General features: G+C 40.0%; 1 protein-coding gene across 2 annotated transcripts in view; it reads left to right on the top strand.

Moving 5' to 3' along the window:
- The window catches only part of plat (plasminogen activator, tissue), a 12,438-nt gene extending 4,816 nt beyond the window's left edge, over positions 1 to 7,622 (top strand). The window contains exons 4-15 of one of the 2 annotated variants that reach the window (XM_057357453.1): positions 1 to 26; positions 905 to 1,015; positions 1,196 to 1,370; positions 2,988 to 3,079; positions 3,455 to 3,629; positions 3,819 to 3,904; positions 4,254 to 4,313; positions 4,680 to 4,887; positions 5,307 to 5,443; positions 5,586 to 5,726; positions 5,805 to 5,953; positions 6,776 to 7,622. The exon at positions 1 to 26 is cut by the window's left edge and continues 109 nt beyond it. In XM_057357453.1, coding sequence (XP_057213436.1) covers positions 1 to 26; positions 905 to 1,015; positions 1,196 to 1,370; positions 2,988 to 3,079; positions 3,455 to 3,629; positions 3,819 to 3,904; positions 4,254 to 4,313; positions 4,680 to 4,887; positions 5,307 to 5,443; positions 5,586 to 5,726; positions 5,805 to 5,953; positions 6,776 to 6,937 — 1,522 coding nt within the window. In that variant the 3' untranslated portion in view covers positions 6,938 to 7,622. Of the gene's footprint in view, positions 27 to 904; positions 1,016 to 1,195; positions 1,371 to 2,987; positions 3,080 to 3,454; positions 3,630 to 3,818; positions 3,905 to 4,253; positions 4,314 to 4,679; positions 4,888 to 5,303; positions 5,444 to 5,585; positions 5,727 to 5,804; positions 5,954 to 6,775 lie in introns of both variants that reach the window. The other variant, XM_057357454.1, reaches the window with a different exon arrangement.
- Positions 7,623 to 13,273: the final 5,651 nt, after the last annotated feature.

The raw sequence follows: 13,273 nt of genomic DNA on the forward strand, positions 1-13,273 counted from the left end.
ACAGTGTCATGAGATCCCTGTTAAAAGTGAGTGATCGTAAACGCAAAATATTGACAATATAGAGCAGCTGAGATTCATAAAGCCTCTTTTATACGTGCATGTAGTTACACAAAATATGTAGTATCACAGTTTGAAGAAGTATTAAAGTCAACAGGAGAAAGCGATTACAACCCAATTCTTCAATATTGTGACATTTTAAGAGTGAGACGGGATATTTGATGGTAGGGCAGGACTTTAGCTGTCAAAAATAGATAGGATGTAGTTAAAAAGTGCCTCTGCTGTATATGACGGCTGATTGGAGGGATTACAGAAATAAGAAAGCTTGGTGGCGTCAAATAGAAAAGTCATTGCAGATGTGGTGTAGAGCTATATTATATGATATTTTTTCATATTTATACATACCTGTTTATTATATGCATTTTTATTATGTTATTATATTTTGATGAAGGATTTTTAAACACTTGCACTGATGAATTGTTCACAAGTGCAACTGTTAGTAAATCGGGTCAATTTTAATTACATGTTAACAATAATTAACCAGCAACTAACCAGAAACTACTGAATCCATTCCCAACATTCCTTTGTTTGTGTATTTCCTTGCGCGCGCGCATGCGTGTGGAAAACAGAGCGTCTCACCAAAAATTGAGCACACACACAAAGCGTGTCCACCCTGTGACTCAATCGCAGATGTAGGTTTATTGAATGTATCCTTGTAAAATGTGTTCTTTTCTAAACATTAAATGATTATACAGAACAATTATAAAACCACTTTACATCCAATTAATTCTGATATTTTGGAAAGACAGAAAAATACTCCTAGAACAGGTTTAATAGCGGTCAAGAGGATATAAAAGTACACAGTGTCTTAAAGTGAATTGTTGTATTTTCCTCTTGTGTTTTGCAGAATGTTTTGTATCTAAGTGTTATAACGGAGGGTTGTGTAAAGAAGCCATTTACTCCGGTCATTTCATATGCCAGTGTCCAGCAGGCTTTACCGGCACCCAGTGTGAAATCAGTAAGTTACAGCATGAGAAATTTGATTGAAAAACTGCTGTTCGTCACTAATTCTGTCCTGAACCTCGGCCCATTTACACCAGCAAACTTGCTTTAACAGGTTTTGATAGTGGCCCGATGTGTATCGAACTACTTTATAAGAGTTGTTACTGTATCCAATATTCATCTCTGTTTCTCATAGACACAACCGAGAAATGTGCGCGGGGTCAAGGGTTAGCGTACCGTGGCATCTGGAGTACCAGTTTGTCAGGACTGGAGTGTGTGAACTGGAATTCCTCCTCACTGAGGGGAAAGAAATTCACAGCTAGTAGGCCAGAAGCAAACACACTGGGGCTGGGAAATCACAACTACTGCAGGTAAACATTCTCACTGCACACCATCACGTGTGCTAAACATTGGTTTTATAATGTTTTATATGACACTTAATAACATTTCTCATGCTAAACAGAACAGGAAATGCTTTTCATCCTATCCGTTGTGTGCAAGTTTGACCTTTGCAATATGGCGGCGCCATTGACCAATCGTGTGTTTCACTTCACGCGCGCTGTGCAGACGAATCGGCGTGCAACATCAAAGTACCGCGAGAGCCGGAACTACTCTGTTTGCTTTCCAATCTTTCTCGCGATACTTGATCTTATACGCTCATCGTCGTCGGTCGTGCACAGCGCTGGAAGTCGAACACGTATTCTTTGAGTACGCGTAAGTCCACAATATTGATATGTTTTGATAAAACAAACTAACCGCGAAATAATGTAACGTTACTAGCAACACAGCTATAAAGTAGGGTTGCACGGTGTACCGGTGCTACGGTAGCATCGCGATGCTAAAGCTTCAAAATACCTGCGATGCCTCTCTATTTTTGAAACGGTAGTATCGTAGTACCGTAGTTAATGTTGCATATGCGCATTAATATTTATTTTAACACTTACATCTGCCTTTTTTGCGGTGTTTATCTCCAAAATGAATGTGTGTTTTGAATGTCTCGGACGAGTTAATGATTCAAATTGGCAATTTGAACGAGTTGGTTAAATGATTCACTAACTCAATGGAAAATTGACGCCACCTACTGGCCGTTTTAGTTCTGCGTTTAAAGTAAGCCTAATATTTCCCTTTATAAAGACTGCTGTATCAATGAAATTTGTCCAACATTTGAATTAGTTCCTACGTGAAAAATGATCTAGTGTACTTTAGTATTTACTACAGTAAACTACTAAAACTCATAGATACTAGTGTTTTTGAGTCTTATCATAGTAAATATTTAAGTATACTACAGTATTTATAGTATTTACAAATGACTAAATGTAAATGTATTTGCTACAATTTATCCAATTACTACAGTTAATACAACAACATATTCTAGAGCAAAGTATAATACAGTTTACTATAGTAAATACAAAATGTTTAATCTAAATCTGTGTTTTTTGTATAGATTTGAATTATATGGCACAGCATCGTGATACTACTTGGTATCGAGATACTTCAGCTGGTATAGTATCGTAAGACATGTTTATGGTACCGTGACAACCCTACTATAAAGTCCCCGCTGGCGTTTTCAGATACCTAAAACTTTTGGCTGTCTTAATTGAAAACAACATGCCCTGAAATATCTTAAGATATGTCAGTGCCATTGTTTTGTCTCTCTTTGAACACCAGTAATGTTTTTCTAATGCATTTTTTATAAAAGCGACTTAAATATATCTAAGGCCTTTAAGTCTGTATGTATGTGTAATGGTGGAAAAAGTTCGTTGTGTGCACATACCCATGCTCGGTCCCTTCAAAATAAAAGTCCTAGGGGTCGTTCGGGATCTTAATTTTCATCTGTATATGAATAACATTAAAATAGAAAAACAGAAGACACTTTATGTTTGATGGAGACGCTAGGAGCATTTTTAGGACCATTACGAGACTTCTCTTGGGTTATTATGCAGCTTCACATTTGCTTACATTTAACTGGATTATATTTCATTTCTCAGGAATCCAGATGGAGATACTAAACCATGGTGCTATGTTTATAAAAGAGCTCAGATCACGTGGGAATTCTGCTCTTTACCGACCTGCTTATCAGGTACACACACACACACACGTCTGGTTTATTATCTTTGTGGGGACAGTCCATAGACGTAATGGTTTTTATACTGCACAAACTGTATATTTTATCCCCTACCCCTTAACCTAAAGATCATAGAAAATGTTTTGCATTTTTAGATTTTTTAAAAATATTGTTCTGTACGATTTATACACTTTTTGCCGACCAGTCCCCATGTGTTGGTGTGCATTCAGGTTTAGGTCCCCACCGGGATACACACACACACACGCGCACACACACACACACACACACACACACACACACACACACACACACACACACACACAGGTATAGATACACATATACATTCATTGACAGTGTTTAGTGATGGTGTGTGGTCATGTGTTGTGTCAGACCCCACGCTGGAGTGTGTACGCAGATCAGGACAGATGTACAGAGGGACGAAAGCTGTGACACGCAGCGGTTTAAAGTGTTTACCGTGGGACTCCCCCGCTGTCTCTCATAAAGTCTTCACTGCATGGAGATCTGATGCCAGAGAGCTGGGCGTCGGCAGCCACAGCTTCTGCAGGTACATTTATACACACACATGTACACGCTAACAACAAACATATATGAATGCACCAAGGGTGTCAACGGGGACATGTTGCTTTAATATAGACTATACACATGACTTTTATGAAAAGCACATCTTTATCTGACTATTAAAGTGGCAGTAGCTGAAAGATCCACAGACACACACTCTCATTCTTACACACAGGAACCCAGACGGTGACCTCAGCCCCTGGTGTCACGTGTATAAAGGATCCCAGCTGACCTGGGAACTGTGTGATATCCCCAAATGCTGTAAGTCTCTTGAAATGATTTTGTGAAAACTAAAGAATACAGTCCATGGATTAGTCATGAGTGACCAGCTAACGGGGAACTTTCTCTCACAGTTATCAAAACATTAAGCAGGAATTTTGATCTTAAATGTAAGCACATACTATATTGAGCTGTGTGATATAAAGCATGATGGTATGTCATATTCATGTTTAGATGATTGTTATTCTGTATAGTGATTTCGAGTCAGTTTGCTGGTGTATGTTGCTAGTTCCTGATGATGATGATGATGATGTTTCTGTTTGAGTAAAAGCACATTTATCTTGTTGTGGAATAGAACCAGTGTGTTTAACCTCCGTTTGTCTCTCCACAGCGAAGAAACCTTCAATAACCACGCTTGGACCACGAGCCCCCACGCCCCTCAACAGTCAGGGTGAGACACAGATCATAATCCACTCAATTTTTCCATGCGGTCGAGGTAAATCGGGTCGGACCGTGACTAAAAGAAGTATTTTTGACTGTATTCAGAGCTGTCTGAAGTCATATAACTTTGTCTCGTGTTTGATGTCAAACTGCTCTGATCCCTGATGAGATTTCTGCTCACACAGAAAGTCATTTGGGTTTGGAAGGGCACGAGGGCGACTAAAAAAGACACAATTTGTTTTTGGTTTAAACTGTATTTTTTTTATTTAAAAAAGTGCATTTCAGTGACACACATTCACACATGACGTCATCGGCTGCCTGATGATGTCATTACAGTTCTGCACTCAGTGACGTCATCTCTCTCTCTCTCGCTCAGGTTCCTGCGGTCAGCGTCTGGAAGGTCCTTCGAACTCTCTGCCCATGTTCAGGATACGAGGAGGTCAGGCCAGTGACATCAGAGAGCAGCCGTGGCAGGCGGCTATTACCGTATATCTGCCTCGCGCCAACTCCTACAACTTTCTGTGCGGTGGAGTCCTCATCGACTCCTGCTGGATCCTGTCGGCTGCTCACTGCTTCCAGGAGGGGTGTGTACTTGTCACGGCTTTATCACTCTGTGTGTGTGTGTGTGTGTGTGTGTGTGTGTGTGTTGTGTTCGAGTCCTCACTTAAAGAGACAGTTCACCACAAAAAATCTTTTATTCACCTTCACGTGGTTGAAAGCTTGTATGTGAGTCTTTCTTTCTTCAGTGGATCACAAAAGAAGATATTTTGAGAAACGTCTCAGTGGTTTTGTTCATACAATGGAAGTCAATGGAGTTCAGTGTTGTTTGTTTATCAACGTTCTTCAAAATATCTTCTTTTGTGTTCCGGAGAAGAAAGAAACTCATACAGGTGCAAAATGACATGAGGGTAAGTAAATGACGAAGTAAATGAAATGTGTGAACCGTCACTTTAAACGAACAGTTTGATATAGTGCGTGATCTCATCTGATTTCCTCCTAGCAGGTTTTCCGAGAAGCGTCTTCAGGTGGTTCTGGGTCGAACCTTCAGACTTCAGAACTCCAGCAGTGAGCAGATCTTTCACGTGGAGAAGTACTGGGTCCATGAGCGATATGATGACGAAACCTATGACCATGATATAGGTGAGAATTCTCACTTTGAGATTTTCATTACTTTTAACGGTAATACATTTGGTCGTTTTTTCCTAAACCTTTGCTCAGTTCTTTATTGCCTTATTTGAAAACATCTTTGCTTGGATGATGATTTTGTAAATGATGTCTTCAGCTCTGCTCAAGTTGAAGAGCGACTCTGGTATCTGTGCTATAAACTCTCCAGAGGTTCTGCCTGCGTGCTTACCGGAGCCAAACCTGGTTTTACCCGACTGGACGGAGTGCGAGATCTCTGGTTATGGGAAAGAGGAAGAATGTGAGCGTTCTGACACATGTTCTGTACGCTGCAGTCACTGTGGGGTTTGTAGGCTAATGTTCTTTTTGTCTCTCCTAGTTTCTCCGTTTTACTCTGAGAGAATTAAGCGAGGTCTCGTGCGGCTGTGGCCTCAGGAACAGTGTGTTCCGGAGAAGCTGTCCGGTCGTCTGGTCACTCCTAACATGCTGTGTGCGGGAGACACGCGTGGTTTAGATGATGCCTGCAAGGTAACGCGCTATGTTCAGGCTCAGTTTGCATACTGTCCATAAAATGAAAATGTCATGTTAATTCACTCACCCACATGTCATACAAGCCAAGCCGTCCGTGTGTTTATTTCTTCTGTCGAAAACAATCGAGGTTTTTCAGGAAAGGTTTTCAGGGTTCTTTTCCATATAATGCACTTAAACGGGGGGCTATTGGTTCACGTCCAAATTTCAGTTTCGAAAGGTTCTACACGACACCAGCCGATGAATAAAGGTGTTGTCTAGCAAAACCATTAGTCATTTTCAAAAAAAAACTTCAAACTTTTTAAACATAAGTACACGGCTTGCACTACCTCCGCGATCCACATCCACGACTTCCGTATGACGCAATCACGTATGAAAGGTCACGCAGATTTCAAAAGCTTTTAACTGACCATTTTATACAATAATTTTGCACATTCAATAACATATAATTTACTAGTTTACAGTAATATTCTAGTAGTTTCAACTGAAATTTGGACCTTATCCAACAGCCCCCCCGTTTAAGTGCAAGTGTAGAAGAACCCTGGAAAGCTTTCCTCATAAGCCTCAATTTGTTATCGACAGACGAAATAAACACACGGACGGCTTGTATGACATGTGGGTGAGTGAATTATCATGAACTTTATAGTGAACTACTCCTTGAAGTATTACTTTTGCATTATGCTGACCACAGTGTGCCAAATATTCCCAGAGGATAAACCTACCCACAAACCTTTGCGGCAAAGCCGAAGTGATCTTCTGACTGTTCTTTTGTCAGCTTTTTCTGTTGTATATCATGTGCGAATGATGGGTCTCTGTCTTTAGGGAGATTCTGGTGGTCCTCTGGTGTGTCCCAGGAACGGCAGGATGACGTTGATGGGTTTGATCAGTTGGGGCGACGGCTGCGGGAAGAAAGACACGCCCGGCGTTTACACCCGCGTCGCAAACTACACAAAATGGATCTCCAGTAAGATGAGATCTAACTGAGACATTAGCACACATCATGAACATAAGGAGAGATGGTGAACATCTCCATGTTCATCATGTTCACAGCCGGACAGCTGGATTCTAGCCGTCAAGGAGGAAACATCACAGATCATCAGATGTTGTTGATGTGGCACATATTGCACACAAGAAGAGAAATGTGAAAGGAAGGACCATGTTTCATGTATTTTAGTTCAGCTGCACAGGACGATTCAGATGTGCACCTGCTCCGCTCTTTCTTTTAGTGTTTTAAAATGATGAAATGGATTTAGAAGGAACATGTGCTTCATGTATAAACATTGACGATACGTAAATTCTCGGTGACAGCTTTTACGTGATATTTTTCTTTTATGACACTAATAATGACGTTGAGTCAATTTCATAACATGTTTTTAACACTAAATATCTGCTGGGTCAGAGAGACTTTGTTACTTTGTGTTTTAATACAACTTATAGGTTTAGTAAATCTAGATGATTCCTACTTCTAACTGTTGTATTTGTCAACCCATCAATATCTAATATTATTACGTGCTTTAGATTTTAGGATGCATACTAAGTTAATATTTAACTTTTTAACTTTTTTTGTTTTTTTTATATGTATTGTCAGTTATTCCTAAATTATTGTTTTATAAAAGCTTGTACCTTATTTTGCCTGACTTTTTATAAAACATAAATATATTTAGCATTCGTCTTATGTATTCATTTATGTCTGTAGAACAAATGAGTTTAGTATTAAAATAAAGAGTTTGATTCATCCCCTTTTGCCATCTAAAGTGTGAAATCAAAATAATTCAAAGACTTGAGTTGAAAATATCCAATGCAGCATAATCTCACCGAACATCTAAAATGACGCGGATCCCTGAAATGAGACTCATTGGGTGAGCAGGTTTTAAAAAATATGTACAGTATACATAAACTTAACCTCATGTTGGTGAGTTTAGAAACAAATGTACTCTTTAAATGTAAAAACAGGATTTTCTGTAGTGAAGTAACCATCAGGTTAAAGCCATGCGCCTTAAACATTAACATCACGTTTTTACCAAGGGTTCTGAATAATGACAAGAATGATTCACTGACAACTTATTCATTGTGTATGTGTTTATTAGATGACAAACATAATTCAAACCATCATTCAAACAAATGAAGTCAAATAACCTGCTGAGGAAAACTGAAGCACATTCACCTGTGGGAAATCCAAATTATTTTCAGACTGAAGCGAATTCTTTACCCTCTGTAGATTTGGCATTAACACGCAGGAATGTGAAAGACACAACACGCATTAAAGCATCCATTCTCTATGCGCGCATGTGATGAAGGAATGAGAAATTACACATTAACAGATAAAAAGAAGCTTAAGAAGATGTATCAATCACAACGTTCTAATAAAGATTAAATGTATGTATCTAACAGATTCATATGTTTCATGTGATGAATTTATATCTGTCCGTTTATTATGTGATCTATGTAATGTTTTGATAAATACATTGGGAAGCACCACAATATACAACTGAAGTACATGAATATTAAACTATTACTTCAAATGAGTCTTATTAAAATATTTGAAATCCTGCGCAATTTTAAGATCATTTCTGACTTGATCGCATGGTGATACGATGTCAGTATGATCCTTCAGCCAATCAGAAACCTGAGAACAAAGACAACAGGAAGTAAGAACACAATGAGATATATAAAAAAGCGCGATGTCAGTGTTTGCAGACTTGGAGAATTTGTAGTAAGAATAATGTAAAGTTTGAAGCAAATGCGAACTACTGGATGACAAGCAGTCTGGCTTCAAAACAAACCACTCCACTGAGACTGCACTGCTATCGGTCACAGAAGCACTGCGGCTAGCCAAGGCGGAATCTAAATCCTCGGTCCTGATTCTGCTAGACTTATCTGCAGGGTTTGACACTGTCAGTCACCAGATACTGCTAGCAACCCTGTCATCTCTAGGAATCTCAGGCACTCCTCTCTGCTGGTTCAAATCCTACCTCTACGGCAGATCCTTCAGGGTGTCATGGAGGGGCTCGCTGTCCACTGCTCACCACATGATCACTGGGATCCCTCAGGGATCGGTGCTTGGACTGCTGCTTTTTCCCATCTACACGACATCCTTGGGACCCATCATACGGGCACACGGCTTCTCGTATCACTGTTATGATGACGACACCCAGATCTACATCTCATTTCACCCAGACGATACCACTGTAGCAGCTCGCATTACAGCCTACCTAGAAGACATCTCAGCTTGGATGAAAGAGCATCACCTCCAGCACCTCCAGCTGAACCCTGCCAAGACAGAACTACTTGTGTTTCCTTCTCAAAAGGGCAGTAAATGGCTTTCCCGCTCGTTCTCCTTCACAACTCCTTCCTGGTGGAACATTCTTCCTAACTCAGTCCGGTCAACCACATCTCTCAGTCACAACATTCAAAAAACTACTTAAAGCCCATCTCTTCTGTCAATACTTGACAGACAAATGAGAAAAAAAACTTTCTCTTTCTCTCAACGGGTATTGTTCTGACTTTTGTTGAAACTAGTAACTTTGTATTGGCACCTATTGTGTTATTGCTCCTGTATGACATATCGCTTATTCCTCCCTTAACTCTCTGTAAGTCGCTTTGGATAGAAGTGTCTGCCAAATGACTAAATGTAAATGTAAATTTAGCTAACTGCAAATGCTTATATGCAAACACAGACAGAATCACAGGTGACTCACCTGGGATGCATTAGAAGAGACTGCAGCTGACTTTTTGATATACAGACAAAATGACAAAGTTTAGGACGTGTATGAGGATTAAACACATGGTGTTGTACATGTTTTGCAAGTCTTTTTATGCAGTAGATGTAGTTTTGTGTACAGAACGGTAATTGTGATGTAACTTTATCTTATTCATATGAATATATATGTATATATTCTCCTAAATAAAGTACTGTATACTCGCCATTGCCTGTCAATAGACTGTCCACTGTACTCACTGTCGGCAAGTCGATTAATGACTCCGTGTGTAAATTAGCATGTTTATTGCGTGTTATTTGCATTCCGCCTAATGTCGGGATTGCTCATGACGTCATTACACTGAAGCCACTGCGCAGCCATGTTGGTATGCCCAAACATATTAACGACGAAACAGTACGTACCTTACCAGTCCTTGTTTTTCTAACTGAAGTCTTCAATTACAAAAAAATCAATTATTTAATTAATTTTAGATCGTTATTTTGACTGTAAGTCAATGACGCCCTCTGTCAGTTGGGTATACTAACATGGCGGCGTGAACACTTCCGGTGGCTTCACCTCCTGCCGTTGGTTTGGAGTTCTATGCGCAATCCGGACATTTATATAGATCAGTGGACTCAGGCTGTTTTGCTTCTCCCCTATTGGCTCTTGTACTAGGTGTTAAAGGTGTCATGAACTGGCCTTTTTTTATTGTTTTATACTGTTGTATGAGGTCTGCTTATGACGTTCGCGTGGTTTTTACATTCAAAATCTTCCCGGGTTTTGAGGCCGGCTCGACAAACACTCAGTTTTAATGGGCGTGGCGCATTGAAGACTTGGAAGTAAACGCCCACTGCTATGATTGGATAGCAGTTTGCATAGTAAACTTAGTTGGAGCCTTCTGTGAATTTGGTTAGACACGTAACGTTAGGTTACACATTATCAGGACATATCAAGCGATCTCTAACAAAGCAATAGTGACGCATAGTACAAACATGTTGTACTCACATAAGATTGCTGCGCCATTCCTGTCGGATCCAATATTGACGGCACAGCACTGCTTTTTAATTTTAGTCTCGCCGCAAATCCAGCATCGACCTGGGCCTTGTTCACAAAGGAATCCGTGGTGAAATGAAGCGAACAAAATCTCAATGTTTTACCCACATGAGCTGGAACGTCATTAAAAATAAACTTCAACCACGCATTCCTAATGTGGGAATCCGAAGGAAGGTTATGCAGCGACTGTGTTCTTCCACAACCAGGCACTGACTGCACAATATTTTGAGATCTTTAACTGCATGTTTATTGCTTGCTCGCTCTATCAGGTTCCGTTACTTCAGTAGCTGTGTCTCGTTTCGGAAGGCTGCATCCTTGTGTCCTCCAGAGGTCTCGTCCTCTAAAGGATGCGGTATACGGAGGATTCTCAAGTTAGAATTAAACGAGACGTCCTTCGTAGGACATACTAGCAGAAAAGGAAACAGGAAGTACCACGTTGCTATGACAACACGTTGCACTCGCACACCTGTCAAATAAAAATGTGGTTGCTTTCTACCCTAAACAATGCCAAAAGAGTTAACCAAATATAAATTTTTGCCTTACTGTTTTAAAACGTTTAAAAATCACTAAACACTTGTAAACCTATTTACTACATATGCCTGCTAAGATTAAAAAAACATGACACAAATTGTAAACTGTTAACATTTAAACACCACATATTTGATTGAATGTGCAGGTGTGGGCGTTTATTCAAATAACAGACGTTGGCCGACGCAAAGAATTGTGGGTTATCTCTAGCAACTAAGGATACACCTCATGTGTCCTCCGAATTCTCGTGAAAGTAGGTCTCTTTAGAAGGGTGCATACGGAGTGTCCTACCTGCTTTTATGAAACGAGACAGCCTCGATGACGTAGCAGCCTTCGAATGAGACCTCTGGAGGACGCAGCCTTCCCAAACGAGACACAGCTACTGACATGTGCACACCAGTGGGCGGGGCTAGAGAAGTAGTCGTTGATATTCTTCTGTGGAGGCGGTATCAATGTCGTCATAGATAGGTGCATTCCAGAACCTGGCGTTCGCTGGGCCTGGTGTCAATAACAGTTGTAATCTCAGTAACAAGGGCGTTTTCAGTTCTGACACTTACAGGATGTTCGCTTGAATACGATTCCCTCTTATATAACAAAAGCTCGGGTTAAAATGTATGTCTTAATTCATGACACCTTTAAAGTAAATAAAGGAATGAGCCATCAGTGGAATGAGCTTATTTTGAGTGTTTTGACAAGTTTAATCTTAATGGAAATGTGGGAACGTTTAATTGAACCATTCACAGATTTTATTCGCCCTCATTATTTTAAAATGAATGCTGCCTGGCATAAGGTTTCATTAACGTTACCTGTCTCGGCTTCGAAATTTGGAAATCAACAAAACACACGACTCTATACCACGCAAAACGGCTTTATGTTGTCGATCTTTATGAGTTTCTGTGCTGTGTGCAGTGTTGTAGTCAGTAGGACAGCGCTCGTGCAGTTTGCAGATGTCGCCACAGAAGCATCCTCTGAACTAGCTGACGTTGAACCCAGAACAGCACAGATTCAGTTCCTCCGAGCATTTCCCTGAAAATCCGCTGAGTTTAACAAACAAACAAACAAACAACTGGCCTATAGTTTCATTCTGTAAACTAAACAAAGATCCAATCCTTCATCATTTTCTAAATAATCTTTCTATCGGGTGAAAGTATAGACAGGACAAGCTGTGTGGTTTGCAAACATTTGTGTGAGCCCAAAGATATGACCTGTAACGTGCCGTGGTGTTCAAATCAAGGGAGCAGTCTTTGAATCTCAAGCATCGCAGTAACAGTTTTGGGTTGGACATGAGACACAGGCCCGCTTGATACAGCTCTGATGTACACAACAGTTAATATCCAATAATGCACACATCACATACTCACAAAATGATGCTGGGGTCGAGGTGAGTAATGGTCATATCCATTTGTGTGGTCAACTTGAAAAAAACCTCTAATGCATTTTGATGAAAACTTTTTGGCATTTTTCATTGCGCCTCTCTCAGTTCTGTTGGTTTTGGGGAGATGGACATGGTTAAATCAGACCTCAACGTCTTGATGTTTTCCTATTGCTGTTTTTATAGGTATAGATCTCATCTCCATCATGTCCTTTCAAACATCACCTTCTGTACAGTTATGGGTTCGGAATGGCACGAGGATGCGAAATTATGATTGACTTGTCATTATTGTTTTAGACCAAATTCATTTTAAAGACAGTTATCCGTTTTATATCTGTCAGGCAGTTAGAAGAGAAGACGTATGAGTTGCCTGTGCTAGTTTTGTGTAAGATCACAGATATGTTTGCTAAAAGAAATAAAGATTTATTTATAGAGGCAACAGCTCTCTGGAACGCTTGATTCTGATTGGCCGGTTGCAACATTCTGAGATCTTCTGATAACAACAACCACTAAAACTGATAACACTCCGCTCATCCGGGTAGTGTGAGACATATTCTTCAACCTGTACTGCTGATATATTTACTGTATCACTGCGCTCTTTTCTCATGGCAGGTTTAAACTTGTTACGAATGAAAATGGATTATTTCAAATCAATATTATCATTTACTC

This window comes from Triplophysa rosa, linkage group LG17, assembly GCF_024868665.1.
Source record: "Triplophysa rosa linkage group LG17, Trosa_1v2, whole genome shotgun sequence".
Lineage (NCBI taxonomy): Eukaryota > Metazoa > Chordata > Actinopteri > Cypriniformes > Nemacheilidae > Triplophysa > Triplophysa rosa.